Source organism: Terrapene carolina, unplaced genomic scaffold (assembly GCF_002925995.2).
Source record: "Terrapene carolina triunguis isolate 2854851 unplaced genomic scaffold, T_m_triunguis-2.0 Scaffold67, whole genome shotgun sequence".
In the NCBI taxonomy this organism is placed as follows: Eukaryota; Metazoa; Chordata; order Testudines; family Emydidae; genus Terrapene; species Terrapene triunguis.
Window position 1 is genome coordinate 12,156,732 of NW_020664418.1, and position 15,821 is coordinate 12,172,552.

The window sequence follows — 15,821 nt, forward strand, 5'->3', positions numbered from 1 at the left end:
CTGCTCTCCAGTGCGTCTCTCCCGGCTGGAGGGGCCGGGATACCCCTCCTTCCTGCTCTCCCGCTAGCTGGGGGGTGATATGGTGCCTAGCAGCGTGTTGCCCAAAGCTCAGCATAGCAGGGGTTTGTCTCCGGGGCGGAGGAGGGGGACTGTGTGTGGTGCTGGGGGCAAAGGAGAAGGGGTTTCATTTTTCTAGTCTGTTTGCACCCATTCCCAGGTGTAGGGTAGGCAACACCACCTGGGTCGTGAGACCAGTGCCTCAGCCGGCACCCTCCCTGGCACAGCTGCAGCCCCCATCCCAAGGCAGGTACGAACTCTGAGGAGTGCAGTGACGAGACCTTGCTGGAACACCATCGCCTGCCGGGGTGAGTTACACCAGAGCCTGGCCAGCGATGTGCTCCAAAGGAAGGTGTGAAACCCCCGCTCACATGGCTGCAGTGACGTTGGTTCCTGAGCCATCAAGCAGGGGCTGGCTTCTGCCCTGACGTATGAAAGGTTGGAGCCCTTTGAAATCTTCCTCCTCTCTCATGGAGCTGCATCCCTTCTTATTATTCAAATCATACATTCCAAAGCCAGCAGGGACCATGCTCATCATCCTGCTGACTGTGTGTGTAACGCAGGCCGGAGAACATCCCTGAAGGAATTCCTTTCTGAAATCCAGTTCTTATTCTGTGTTCAAGCCTGCTGAGCTCTGGCCCTCAGCGCTTGGGGCAGGGAGTTCCACAGGTTACATTTATAAACTATAGTGTGTTTAAAAGCAGTCCCCCTTTCCAGTTGGAAAGTTGCTACTTTTTAATTTCATTGGGCTTCCCTTCGGGCTGCTTTGCCTGGGAGTGTAAACAAGAGCCCCAAACTAACCTTACATATCTCTCCATGTCCCCTCCTTTCTAAACTCTATATGGCTAAGCTGTTCAGTCTCTGCATGGGAAAACCTTCCCCCCGCTGTATTCTGCCTCATCTTTGCACCTGCTCTCTGGCCACCAGGATTTCTGAGCTGGGGTAACCAGACCTGAACACCGCAGGCTAGGAGAGAATGTACCAGCGGTTTAGAGAATGGCACAATAGTGTTTTCACTGTTCTTCTCAATCCCAGTCCTTATGCACCTAAACACGTTGCTGGCACCTGTAACTGGTCGTGCTGCACATTGGGCAGAGGCTTTCATTGAGCTGCCCACAGGGATGCCCAGCTCCCTTTCCTGGGGCCACACAGGTAATTTAGACCCCTGGGATGCGTAGTAGTAGTATTCCCTCTAAGGTATATTACACTGTATTATTCACCAGTGAAGTTCACTTGCTGGATCAGGTCCCTCAGAAGTGCCTTGCAGTCCTCACTGGACTTGACTAGCATAAATACCGTTGTGCCTTCTGAACGCTCATTAATAAACATATTGAGCCACGTGAGCCCTAAGACGCAACCTTGAGTTTCCTGTTCTCCTTTTGCCATGCTGGAACTTGACCTTTCTGAGGCCTGATAGACTTCACCTCTTCCCCTAGGGTGATGTGGGCCTTGTTTGCTCTGGTTACAGCCATAGGGCTACCCCAGTGTAGCTGCCACCCCCTAGAGCGAAGCTGTCATATGCTGCCATTTGCACCTGTGCAGCTGATCCTCGTTTCAAGCAGGGGTAACCTGCAGGGGTGCACGTGGCAGTGCAATAGCAGCTGGGCCTGGCTGCACGGGAGCAGCTATGTCTGGGCCTGGTTGCAGCTCCCTGAGCCCCTGCCGTAGACACCCTGGTGCATAAGGGGCTTCTGGAAGTTCCACTGATCTGCCTGAGTGGGGATGGTGCAGGCAGGGGGCTGGGATGGACCCTGCCCTGAAGGGCCACAGGTCAGAAGCCAGACAAGTTTCTGAATAACTCTCAGGGCTGCCCCCTGGGACCATTCATGCACCCTCTATGGAGTTGTTCAGCTGTTACCGTTGCATTGCCACTCCCTCAGACTCACAGCCTGGATTAGTCTGCAGCAGCCCTGTTGGCTTGGTTAGGCATGGACTCACCCTACTGCTGTTGTGCCCCACCTGCTCTGGGAGGATTCTCAGGTGCATGAGGCAGATTGGAGCTTGTAGTCTAAGATGCTCAGTGTTACTGTGAGGGCGCAGGGACTAGGCGCTCCCTAGGGAGATATGGTCAGATGCCTAGATTTGGAGGCAATAAAGGGCCCAATCTCACAATGCAGCTGGGTCTGGGGGCCAGGGAGGAAGGACCTTTTATTACAAACCAACCTGGGTAAGTCTGATTTTGGCACTGGTGACCCAGGGGGCAGGTGCCTAACAGGCTAATGATCAACATGCAAAAACCTAGAGTTCCAGGCCGGACGGGAGCATTAGATCATCTAATCTGGCCACCTGTATGCCACAGGCCAGAGCCCTTCCCCCACTTACCCCAGGAGTAAGCCAATAACAGGTTTAGGCAACGTCCATCTCCCGGAAAGGCGTCCAGGCTGGATTCGGAGACATCAAGAGCTGGCGAAGCCACCACCTCCCTTGGTAGCTTATGCCAATGGCTTCAGCATCCAGCCACTGGTTCTTGTTCTGCCTTTGCTAGATAACCGACTTCTCTCACTGCTCCCTTGGCCTTCCTTCCCCACCTGTGCCTTGGGACTCTCCATAAATCTGTGAGTGCTGTGGGGCAGAGACTGACTTTTTGATATTGTTACAGAGCCCTGCACCATGGGGCCCTGATCTCTGCTTGGGACCCCCCAGGCATCACTGCAATACCAGCAGCAAACAACACAGAAGCAGTTTCTGCCCTTCTCTGGAAGCTGTCAGCCCCCAGGAATGGGCCCAGGGTAGAAGGCCATGGTAACCAGGATGAAATCTAGCAGTGACTGCGCGACCTGGCGCAGAGCATGGCTGACACTGCTGAGAGCTGCTCACTGTGGTCAGGAACCCATCTCCTGCCAGAGTCTCTTTCACTTGGAGGCTACCTGCTGCTCTGCGCCAGCTCCCAAAGGTGCAGCCCACACCAAGGAAGGCAGCACAGTGGCCGTAGTGGTTCACAACTCCTGTTGCTTCCTGGAGTGCCATGTAGGCAGGCGCATTTCGGGTCTGTCCGCACTGCAGCTGGCGATGTGTTCCCAGCTCAGGCAGACAGACTGGCAGTAGCTCAGCGTGAGCTAGCGGGCTAAGAACAGCTGTTGCAGGTCAGGCAGCAGCTCAGGCTGGCTGCCTGTGCTTGGGCAGGCATAGACTCAGGCGACTAGCCTAAGCCGCCACCTGTGCCACAACAGCTACACGACTATTTTTAGCATGCTAGCTCAAGCTGAGCGAGTGTGAGTCTGGCTACGCGGCATCACACCTCCCTGCTGCAATGCAGCCGAACCCTCCCAGGCCAGGCATGTGCATTGCGCCCACTGTCCCAGCGTTCACTTCTCCCTGAGGGCCCACTGCAGGCATGTTCCCCACACACCTTTCCCAGCCTCAAGGCCGGGTCTGGGGTTAGAATCCCATTAACATACAATAGGACTGAGGCTCCTAAAGGGCTAGATCCACAACGGGATTTGGGAGCCTGGCACTTAAGGTGCCAAAGTCCAAAATGTAGAACCTCAAAACTACTGCTCAGTGGCCTAACCCTCTAGGTGCCTAGATTTGCACTGGTAAAGTCCCCTAGGCACTTAACTTTCTACCCTGGGATATATCCATGGCTGCCTCTGGCTTGATGCCCAGTGTCTAGCTTGCTCCTAAGCCCCAGTAGGATTTGCACACTAGTTTCCGCCCCCCCCCCCCAGCTCTCTTGCAGGGCCCAATGGCAGGGGGTGTTAGAAGCTGCCTTGGGGAACATCAACAGACCAGCCCCGCATTGAGCACAGCAGGAGGTGCCTCCCTTACACTGAATCACCCTCCCCTGCCCCCCAGCTTGAGCCAGATTGTCCAAAGAGCCCAGTTCCCCTGTTCACACACGGAGATGTGGGGGCGGGGCATGAGTGCATTTGAAAATCAGGCCCAAAAAGGCGATGAGCTCTGAGCCCTTCTGAAAATTTAGCCTAAATGCCCAGGGCGAGGCTGGGTGGCCTCCCACTGTCTGGATGAGTGGCAGCTGCACAGTCCAGCCAGGAGGGCTGGGCCAGGAGCACTGCAAGGAGCTTAGAGGCACCCGGCACTCTCCATGGTTTTATTAGTATGTAGTATAATATTAACATAAACAAAGCCTCCTTGAATGTGTGGGACAAGGCCCCTAGCCCAGCAGCTGGGCAGGAAGGAAGCCTGCAGGGCATTAACCACCATGGCACACACCGGAACCACAAAGACGCAGCAAGTCTCACAGGGACTGGTCAGACAAGGCCTGGATTGTCAACAGAGCCCAGCCTGGGGAGCCACCCAGGAACCTGCTGGTGCTCCCTGGTTCTGGGGCCAGCCCCAGGGCGGTTGCTGTAATCCGCACTGGTGGGCACAGCCCCAGGGGACTGGCAGAGGAAATCCCCATCTGGTGCCATCTGGCTGCTTTCTGTCCTGTGTCGTCTGAGAGGTTCATGGGGCTAGAGGGAGGTAGAGAGTCGAGCCAAAAATACAGCATCTCCCAGCTCCTGGGCAGAGGAGGAAAGGCCAATGGGGCTGTACCTGTCGTGCTCTGGAGAGGGTTAGCCATGGACCAGCAGTGCCTGGCCAATGCCCTGCTCTCACACAGGCCATAACTGGGCTTTGGGAGCTGGTGCTGAGGGCGAGTGCTGGTTTGGGTGGCTGCCCATCTCCTCTAGGGCAGCCCAGCGCAGACTGTGTTGTTGTAGTGCCCGCAGCACTGTGTCAGAGAGGCTGTGCTGAGCTCGAGTCCCACCCAGCTGCCGGTGAAGGACAGGGTCCCATTGTTGCTGAGCACGGTGCTGGAAGGGAGAGTGCAGTCAGGGTCAGTTGCACCAAACGAACATCTTGCCATGGAATCAACACCTGGGAACTCCATGGCCTGACACCACCCGCAGCACAGAACCCCTTCCCCACTCCCACTGACCCACCCACTTCCACAGGGTCTCCTCTCCCCCAGGCCCAGAGCCTCGAATCCCCTGTCCGTCTGGCTGGGATGGCTTGGCTCCCCTTAAAGCCCTCCCCCACCTCAGTGTTGCCCAGCCAAGAGAGTTTATCATGAGCCCAGTGATAGTGGGGGTTTTCCTTACAGCCCCAGCTCCTGGAGTCAGGTGATTAAGGCAGTGTCTAGCCCTCCCGGTTGTGATCCCCAATGGCTCTGCCAGCAGAAGGCAAACACAGACCCAGTTGTATTAGTTGAAAAATCTCATGATTGTTCAGCCAAATTCATGATAGTTTGGGGCCTGAGTCATGATTTTTGAATGGCTGGTGTTGGTGACACTGTCTTCTAGTCCCAAACTCTCCCATGTCCATCCAGCTCTACGCCACCACTCCCCACATGCTCAATGAACTCTTGCACCCAACTCTCACCTGTCCCACCACTTCCCCAGGCTGTGAACCCCTCCTCGCCCTATGCAGCCTCTCTGCAGCTCAGCACTCCCCTCTGCTCAGAGCCCTCTCCCACTCACAATCAGCCCCCCCCAGACACCCAGGGTCAGGGTCAGGCCCCGCCTCCACTCCTGCATTCCCTGTAACAGGCCTCTTGCTGCTGCATTTTTTGTCTACGGCAGGGTAACATTTTTTGCAAATTTTTTTCATTCAAAACCACCAGCCTTTTTTCAAAATCAAAAAGTTTCAGGAGGAACCGTCACCGCGCTGGCGCTGGCCTGCGAAATGGTCAGTGATTGCTGTGATGCCAATGCCTGGAATTGGTTTCAAAATCTCCCCTTTGCCCCACCTGGGCTCTTGGGCCAGGCTGCATCGCGAAGGGCCTTCTGAGAACTAGTTCAACACTCGCCACTGCAGCCCCTCAAGCTAGGCCCATTCTGAGCCCTGCCAACCGGAGCTACTGCCCCTTGTTTGGGATACCGACGGCGGCCCTGCTTTTCTCCCTGCGCCCTTTAGGTGAGGGTCGAGCCCCCACTGGTGGCAGGGGATACTGCACCATGCCACACTGCACTGGTGTGGGTTGGTCTGAGCCCCATTAGCTCCCAAAGACCAGCTGCCCCCCTACATAGATGCAGACCCAGGCCAGGCAACAGCCCCACCCAGCCAGTGTGGCCAGGCCACACAAACAAAGACAAAGAACTCACTTAGCAAACAGCTGCCGGCAGCACATGTAGATGTCATAGCTGGTGGTGTTAAAGGTTGCCATGCTCAGGAATGCAGAGCAGTCGGCCACTTCCCCTCGGGGCACGTACAGGATGCCTGGGGGCAGGGAGAAGGAGTTTGTTATCCGAGGTGTTACTGGTCTCAGATACGGCCAGCATTTGCTAGGAGTGCCTTGTGTTCACGCCAGCGACCCAGTGGCCTGGAGTGGGAAGCAGCATAACACCTTCAAAGGCCTGGTCTACACTAGGACTTTAATTCGGATTTAGCTGCCTTAATCCGAATTAACCCTTCACCCGTCCACACTACAGAGCCAGTTAATTCGAATTAAAGGGCCCTTTAAATCGATTTCTGTACTCCACCTCGACGAACGGAGTAGAGCCTAAATCGATTTTGTTAATTCGAATTAGGGTTAGTGTGGACGCACACCACCGAATTACTGTGTTTAAGTTAATGGGGTAGTGTGGCCGCACACCACCGAATTAATGTGGTTTAAAACCGAATTAAGGTGCTTAGTGTGGCCGCGCACAATCGAATTTATACAACCTGTTTCCCAAATTCGAATTATCTAAATTCGGATTAATCCTGTAGTGTAGACATACCCTAAGGGAGCCTCTCCAAGCCTGCAGGACCTGCAGCAGCCAGGACCCCTGCCGTGGCTTTGAGTCAATCCCAGCGGCACATGGCTCGCTTGGCCTCCTTGCGTTTCTGATCTCCTGGGTGTGCTCTGCCGATGCAGACGGTGCCTCAGCGATGTGGCCCTTGGGGGAGGCAGAGAGATGCCCCTGGGCCTGTCTTTGAAACGGTCACATGAAACACTCCAAGGTTCATCCCGGGAGGCTGCACAAGCTGACAATGGCAGCTCTGCGAGCAGGTGTTACGGGGCTAGCCAGGCTCTCGGCCCCACCCAAATGCGCCAGGTGTCCAGGAGAGCCTGCCAAACAGCAGGCGGATGGGAGAGCCGGGGTCTGTGAGGCAGTGCTGTCAGCCAGAGCAGAGCCAGCACCGGCATGACACTTGCCCAGCACCAGCCGCAGAGGTGCAAAGGTGGCATAAAGCTGCGTACGGCCCAGGCCCTCCTGGAGGTTCAGCACCATCCTAGGGAGCTGGAAAGCAGGGACTGTACCTCCCACCACCACCGGGCTCCAGTGGGTTGTGAGTCTTTGGGGGGGGGAGCTTTGGGAGTGTGTGGGGAAGTGGGCTGGGGCGCACCACATGCACAGGGCAGGGTGGAAGCACACATGGAGCCAGGAGTACAGCAGTGGGGGGGGGGGCAGATGTGGGCTATTCCCCATGGCTGCGGAGTGGGGAGCTCCAGTGGGCCCTGGGCCAGGCTATTTTGCCCCCAGCACAACCCCTCTCTGTGCAAGGAGCACTCAAGGGCCCAGCACCCCCATGGAGCATCCAGCTCAGCCTGAGCCTGCCCCAGGCCTTGCGTACCCATTCAGTGAACATGCTTGGCAATTAGCATAGCCCCACCCATGCAGTGACAGGGGCCCTCCCCTTACACCTGGGTACTCACAATGCCCAGCCACCTCTGGGCCCGCTGGCCCCTCTCCCTGGCCAGCAGGGCTGAGGCCTGTGAGTGGAATAATGGATAAGGGCTGTTCTCCGAGTGCGAGGGCCAGTTACACAAGGGAACTGAGTGTCCTGCTGCAGCCACAGGGCTGGGCCTGCCTCACATCCCTCTATGGGGTGGCCGAGCCGAGCCAAGCAGCTGGGCTGCCTGCCCTTGCTGCTCCCGCACAGGGCACAGATGTCCCAGGCCAACCAGGATTCTCCGACTGGCCCTTTGCATAGGCCTCTGCCAAGACCTTGGCAAGTTGTCACCCAAGGCTATGCCCTGAGCTGCATCTCCCACTGCTGTGTGGGGAGGGGATGCTAGGGTCATATATCCCACTGGAGGGGCGGGGAGGGCTGGCCAGAGGCAGGGGGGCCAGCAGCAGGCTTCATTTCTCCTCCTGCCCCACACTTCTTGGGTCTGGACAGAATGCATGCTGCAGAGAGACCTCAAAGCCTCTACCAGAAGCGCTTAATCCTCCTGCCCCCACCCAGGCAGCACCGTTCCCCGGGTCCTCAGGGGCAGGGGCCAGACAGAAAACAGCCCAGAGCAGGGCCTGACTCTGAGCACAGTCGCGGATCTGGAAAGGGAGGAGACGGCAGACACTGAATCTGCCTGTGCAGAGCCACGCCCAGCCAGCTGCACCACTCGGCAGGCCAGCGGCCAGCACAGAGCCCACCAGGGAGCACTTCGTGGTCAAGCCGGGGCGCTGGTCGGCACTGGGGCAGCTGTGCATTGGGCTGACCCCACTGTCGCTCTGCCTAGCACAGACAAGGTTTGGTCTGAGGTCAGAGGCCAGTGGCAGTGGGTTAGCACTTGGGCCTTTCTGCTCTGTTGACAGGGGACCAATCCTGGCTCAGGTAGGGTTGCCAACTTTCTAACTTCTAAAAACCAGACCCTCCCTGCCCCACCTCTTCCCCCTGTGGCCCCGCCCCCACCCTGTCTTTTCCCCCAAAGGTCCTGCCCCTGCTCTGCCTCTTCCCCAGGCCGTGCCCCCAGCCCCGCCTCTTTCCGCAAGGCCCTGTCCCCCGCTTGCTCCTCTTCCCCCCACCCGTCACTTGCAGTTCTCTCCCCTCCCTCCTCGTCACTCAATCCTCTCCACCTGCCCCGCCCACAGCTGGGCTCCCTCTGCTCCAGGGCTGGGACGGGAGCTGCAGTCCACTGCGGAGCTGGCTGCCTGCCTGCCCATGAGATGCAGGTAGGAGGCAGCCCAGCAGTGCAGGGACTGGCATGGGTTGATGACCTAGACAGAGCCTCCCCCACCTGTGGTAACCAGACTTTTGGTGTCTGCTCAGTACATGTGACCGGACACTGCCAGGTCGCCTTTTCAACTGGAATTTCCAGTCGAAAAACCAGACACCCAGCAACCCTACGCTTAGGTCACAAGTGAAGATGAGTTTGATGGGTCTCAGCCTAGTCCTTGTTGAAGATTCCCAGGGAGGCTGCATGTTGGGAGAGAGAGGCATCAGTCAGTGGAAAGCATATACCACTGTGAGCCTAACCGGCATCTCTCTCCCTCACTGTTCTCAGGGACTGAGCTGGGGTCTCAAACAGATTATCTGCCCCCCTTAATGGCAATTTCTCAATTCACTTTCCCAAAGACCCAGTCTGCTAAGCAGCCATCTCTCCCTGCTCTCTCAGAGCTCCAGACTCCCCTCATCCCCACCACCCTTCAGGGGCCCGTCCCAGCGGGCACCCGGGACAGTGAAATCTAGCTGGGGCCGTACCTGCGACACAAGCGTTGAGCATGGAAACGCAGGCCCCGGTGAGCAGCGCTCGCAGCACGATGCTAGCAAACTCACTCTTCCGCTGAGGAACCATGGATGCTGCAGGGAGCAGAGGACAGTGTGGTGAGAAAGACCCTGCACTCAGACAGGCAAAGGCTCATCTGCCTGTTGTGCCCTGGATGGGGTTGTGCAGGTGGCAGGCAGCCGCCAAGGGACTTCTAGCCCCTGCCCAGCACTAGCCCAGATGACCCCTCAGCCTGGGGCCAGGCATGCCCTTCCATCTCCCATGTAACCCAGGATGCCCAACTGATGGGGCTAGTTCTACAGTGTTATGGTGTCTCTAAAATCTACCAAAACACATTGGAAGCAGAAAGTCCCTGCATAAAATGTTCCCTTGTGCCATGGAAAGTAGTTCCTGCAAGGGAGAAATCGGGAAATATAAGTGGGACAGTATGGCTGTGGCAAGGAGGGGGGGCGGTGCCCCTCCAGCCTCTACCCTCCATGCGGGAGAAACATCAAGATTGATACAAAAATGGGTAGAATTAAATTAGTGTTACTAGGGCTGTCAATTAATAGCAGTTAACTCATGTGATTAACTCAAAAAAATTAATCATGATTTAAAAAATTAATGGTGATTAATCGCACTTATAACTATAGAATACTACTTGGAATTTACTAAATATTTTTGGATTTTTTTTTTACATTTTCAATATTGATTTCAATTACAACACAGAATACAAAGTGCACAGTGCTCACTTTATATTATTATTTTTTATTATAAATATATGCACGGTAAAAATGATAAACAAAAGACAGTATTTTTTCAATTCACCTCATACAAGTACTGAAGTGCAATCTCTACTGTGAAAGTGTAACTTACAAATACAGATTTTTTTTGGTTACATAACTGCACTCTAAAACAAAACAGTGTAAAACTTTAGAGCCTACAAGTCCACTCAGTCCTACTTCTTATTCTGCCAATTGCTAAGACAAACAAGTTTGATTACATTGACGGGAGATACTGCTGCCTGCTTCTTATTTACAATGTCACCTGAAAGTGAGAACAGGTGTTCGCATGGCACTTTTGGAGCTGGCATGGCAAGGTATTTACATGCCAGATATGCTAAACATTCGTATTCCCCTTCATGCTTTGGCCACCATTCCAGAGGACATGCTTCCATGCTGATGATGCTTGTTAAAATAATAATGCGTCAATTAAACTTGTGACTGTACTCCTTGGGAGGAGAACTATATGTCTCCTGCTCTGTTTTACCTGCATTTTGCATATATTTCATGTTATAGCAGTCTTGGATGATGACCCAGCACATGTTCGTTTTAAGAACACTTTCACAGCAGATTTGACAAAACGCAAAGAAGGTACTGATGTGAGATTTCTAAAAATAGCTACAGCACTCGACCCAAGGTTTAAGAAGCTGAAATGCCGTCCAAAATCTGAGAGGGACGAGGTGTGAAGCATGCTTTCAGAAGTCTTAAAAGAGCAACACTCTGATGCAGAAACTACAGAACCCAAACCACTAAAAAAGAAAATCAACCATTTGCTGGTGGCATCTGACTCAGATGATGAACATGAACATGCGTCAGTCCACACTGCTTTGGCTCCTTATCAAGCAGAACCCATCACCAGCATGGAAGCATGTCCTCTGGAATGATGGTTGAAGCATGAAGGGCCATATGAATCTTTAGCGCATCTGGCACGTAAATATCTTGCAATGCCAGCTACAACAGTGCCATGCGAACGCCTGTTCTCTCTTTTAGGTGACGTAAACAAGAAGCAGGCAGCATTATCTCTTGCAAATTGTAACCAACCTTGTTTGTCTGAGTGATTGGCTGACCAAGAAGTAGGACTGAGTGGACTTGTAGGCGCTAAAGTTTTACATTGTTTTATTTTTGAATACAGGGTTGTTTTTTTTACATAATTCTACATTTGTAAGTTCAATTGTCATGATAAAGAGATTGCACTACAGTACTTGTATGAGGTGAATTGAAAAAATTTTTGTTTGTTTTTACAGTGCAAATATTTGTAATAAAAATAACTATAAAGTAAGCACTATACACTTTGTATTCTGTAAAAAGCAGCAGAGGGTCCTGTAGCACCTTTAAGACTAACAGAAGTATTGGGAGCATAAGCTTTCGTGGGTAAGAACCTCACTTCTTCAGATGCAAGTAATGGAAATCTCCAGAGGCAGGTATAAATCAGTATGGAGATAACGAGGTTAGTTCAATCAGGGAGGGTGAGGTGCTCTGCTAGCAGTTGAGGTGTGAACACCAAGGGAGGAGAAACTGCTTCTGTAGTTGGATAGCCATTCACAGTCTTTGTTTAATCCTGATCTGATGGTGTCAAATTTGCAAATGAACTAGAGCTCAGCAGTTTCTCTTTGGAGTCTGGTCCTGAAGTTTTTTTGCTCTAAGATGGCTACCTTTATATCTGCTATTGTGTGGCCAGGGAGGTTGAAGTGTTCTCCTACAGGTTTTTGTATATTCCCATTCCTGATATCTGACTTGTGTCATAGATAGATAGATAGATAGATTATTAGGGTTGGAAGGGACCTCAGGAGATCATCTAGTCCAACCCCCTGCTCAAAGCAGGATCAATCCCCAACTAAATCCCCAAATGGCCCCCTCAAGGATTGAACTCACAACCCTGGGTGTCCATTTATCCTCTTGCGTAGTGACTGTCCAGTTTGGCCAATGTCATAGCAGAGGAGCATTGCTGGCACATGATGGCATATATAAAATTGGTGGACGTGCAGGTGAATGAGCCGGTGATGTTGTAGCTGATCTGGTTAGGTCCTGTGATGATGTTGCTGGTGTAGATATGTGGGCAGAGTTGGCATTGGGGTTTGTTGCATGGGTTGGTTCCTGAGTTAGAGTTGTTATGGTGCGGTGCGTGGTTGCTGGTGAGAATATGCTTAAGGTTGGCGGGTTGTCTGTAGGCGAGGACTGGCCTGCCTCCCAAGGTCTGGGAAAGTGAGGGAAAGTGAGTGTATTCTGTGTTGTAATTGAAATTAATATATTTGAAAATGTAGTAAACATCCAAAAATATTTAAAATAAATGGTATTCTATTGTTAACAGCGCAATTAATCGCAATTAATTTTTTTAATTGCACGATTAATTGCAATTAATTTTTTTAATAGTGTGACAGCCCTAATTATTCCACCACATGCTTATGTTGTTAGTTAGTTATGTTGTGAGATTTTCAAACCAATCAAAGGAATTCCAGGAGACTCCCGCTTTCTGCCCCTCGGAGACAAGCCAAGTGTCAAGGGAGAGAGCATCATGTTTATGACCCTTGGACTGCAGCTTGATATTCGATGTGCTTTGCTGTTGGCCTGCGATCTGCAGGATGGGGCTGGTGGTCTAGTGGTGACTGATGCGTTCTGTGGAGCATTCCACAGGCATCTCTCAATTCAAACTGTAAAAATATAGTTTATTCTGAAACAACAGATCTTGCAGCTATTTAGGTCCTGACATCAAAGGGGTGTTGAGACCAAAAAGGGATGTCATGTGTAGGCATGTCTTGTCAGAACCATAAACCAGGAGTAAAGTGGGTTTCTTTTATAAACACTCTAAAATCTTCATTCTTCAAATGTGAAGGAGAAATGTAGTGTTTCAAGTGTGGACAATACCTATGCCAACTGGAGGGGCTCACCTGTGGGCATAGGCGCCGACTCCGTGGGTGCTCTGGGGCTGGAGCACCCACCGGCAACCTCCCTATCAGCTCCGCTCTTCCTCCCAGTGCCTCCTGCCTGCCAGCGGACTCCGCCAATCAGCGCTTCCCCCTCTCTCCCCGCGACTCCCACCCGCTGCGATCAGCTGTTTTGCAGCATGCAGTAGGCTCAGGGGGAAGGGTGGAGGAGTGAGGATGCTGCACGCTCAGGGGAGGGGGTGGAATGGGGTGGGAAGAGGTGTGGCGGAGCAGGTGCGGGAAGAGGCGGGGTGGGGGCTTGGGAGAAGGGGTGGGGTGGAGGCGGGAAGAGGCAGAGCAGGGGTGGAGCCTTGGGAGGGAGAGGGGGGGCAGGGCCTGGGGCAGAGCCAGGGGTCAAGCCTCCCCCAGCACATTGGAAAGTCGATGCCTGTGGATGTAGGTAATCCACCTCCCTGAGAGTCGGTAGCTAGGTTGATGGAAGAATTCTTCTGTTGACCTAGCACTGTCTACACAGGGACTTAGATCGACTTCACTACGCTGCTCAGGGGTGTGGATTTTCCAGTGTAGACCTCATTTTCTAGTGTAGACCAGGCCTTAAGGTTACATGAGATTTTCCTGCCACAAAAGAACAAAGGCAACTAGACTTGCATTGTATATTCATTAAACAGAGACATATTCAGGAGCTGACAGAATCACCAAAAGCAACCCATGAAGCGCTGAATCAGTGCAAGGCCAGCAGAGAATATTAAAAGCCAATCCAGCTCTAAGAAGGTGTGTCTTGTCATTCCTGTAAAATTATGAGAGAAAAGGGGTACCAAACTCTCTGCTCTCACCTCCAAACACACACTCAGAACAGCAAAAAAACTGCAGCTGAAAAACAACAGCTAAGAACTGAGAAGATTCAAGAAGGCACCAGCCTGATGACAACCAAAACTTCAACATGATGAGATGGAAGTAGCCAAAAGTCCTGCCAAGGGGTTAGAGTTAAACTTTCCGGTAATGATTTTATTGGGATATGGAAATGCTGCAGTAACTTACAAAGTTCACAGTTTCTCCTGTTAATCACCAAATAGTAAGACCACACGATCCTGGAGAGGAGAGCGGTCATGTCTACACCACAAACTTATATTGACTCATGTTACGTTGGCATGCAGCGGCTGCAGTCAGTACATCGCTTGTGCACATGTATACTTGGCTCCTTGTGTCCACGATGTGCGTACTCACCAGGAATGCTTGCATCAATGCAGAATGCAGTGCACCATAGATAGGCATCCCAATGTGCAACTCACCACCATCCAGCATGCTGTCTTTTGGGAAGAGTTGGCAATGCATGATGGAGCCAAAACGAGTTTCGCAGGGGTGACTGGGAGCATGGGGTCAACTGCCCAGTTTGCAACTGTCTCCATCCCATAATGTTATCTGTATCCCATAATTTTCACACCTTTTTTCAAAATCCCACAAACCCGCGTGGCCCTCCCCGCTGTCTGCCACCTGTGACAGGAGCCTGCAGCCTGCATACATCTGCTTTGTTGTCGTGAGCGTTGTAAGCACAGGACGTATGATCCTGGAGTATTTGCAGAGCTGCAAGAAGAACCGAATGAGTGGGGAACATGACGATTCCTTGGAGGACAGATTGCGGTGCGACATAGCAAGAACCAATTCAAAGTTGTTGGCAGTGGTCATGGAGCAGCTGCAGATAGTGAAGCACCAGTTCTGGGCCCGAGAAACAAGCACTGACTGGTGGGTGCAGGTTTGGGATGACGAGCAATGACTGCAGAACTTCTGGATGCGCAAGGCCACATTCCTGGATCTGTGTGCTGAGCTTGTCCCAGCCCTCCAGCGCAGGGACACCAAACAGATGCACTGACAGTGGAGAAGCGAGTGGCAATCGCACTGTGGAAATCTGCACCACCAGATTGCTACCGGTCAGTCAGAAATCAATTTGGAGTCTGGAAAATCACTGCAGGGGCTGTTGTGATGCAAGTGTGCAGGGCCATTGATCGCCGCCTGCTGCGCAGGACTGACTCTGGGCAATGTTCAAGACATAGTGGATGGATTTGCAGCGATGGGGTTCCTGAACTGCAGTGGCACGATAGATGGCACGCATATCCCTACTTTAGCACCAAACCACCTTGCCACGGAGTACATCAACAGAAGGGGCTACTTTTCTATGGTTATGCAAACGCTGGTGGATCACCGGGGACGCTTCACCAACTTCAGTGTGAACTGGTCAGGGAAGGTGCATGACACTCGCATCCGTAAGAACACAGGACTGTTTGGAAAACTGCAAGCCAGGACTTCCTTTCCTGACCGACGGATTACCATTGGGAATGTTGAAATGCGAATAATGATCCTACTCCTGGCTCCCCTGGCTCATGAAGTCATGCACTGGCCACCTGAGAGCACCAAGGAATGATTCAACCACTGGCTCAGCAGGTGCAGAATGACAGTCGAATATGCTTTTGGTTGTTTGAAGGGTCGCTGGCATTGTTTACTCATGAGATTGGATCTTAATGAGAAAAATATCCCAATTGTTATAGCTGCCTGCTGTGTCCTGCATAATATCTGTGACGCAAAGGGGGGAAAGTTTTGGCTGGGGGTGGAGGTGGAGCAGCTCTCTGCTGAATTTGAACAGCCAGATACAAAGGCTATTACAAGAGCTCAGTGCAGAGCTATACAGCTCAGGGAGGCTTTAAAAGACCATTTTAACAGTGAGCCAGAGTAGTGCTGTGGTGTTGTAATGTG

At 52.6% G+C, this 15,821-nt stretch overlaps 1 protein-coding gene across 1 annotated transcript in view; it reads right to left on the bottom strand.

Moving 5' to 3' along the window:
• Positions 1-4,687: 4,687 nt before the first annotated feature.
• The window catches only part of LOC112108730 (sodium/nucleoside cotransporter 1-like), a 55,245-nt gene continuing 44,111 nt past the window's right edge, over positions 4,688-15,821 (bottom strand). The window contains exons 14-16 of the mRNA XM_029910738.1: positions 9,409-9,507; positions 6,105-6,219; positions 4,688-4,814 (exon numbers count right to left, since the gene is read on the bottom strand). Coding sequence (XP_029766598.1) covers positions 4,688-4,814; positions 6,105-6,219; positions 9,409-9,507 — 341 coding nt within the window. The remainder of the gene's footprint in view (positions 4,815-6,104; positions 6,220-9,408; positions 9,508-15,821) is intronic.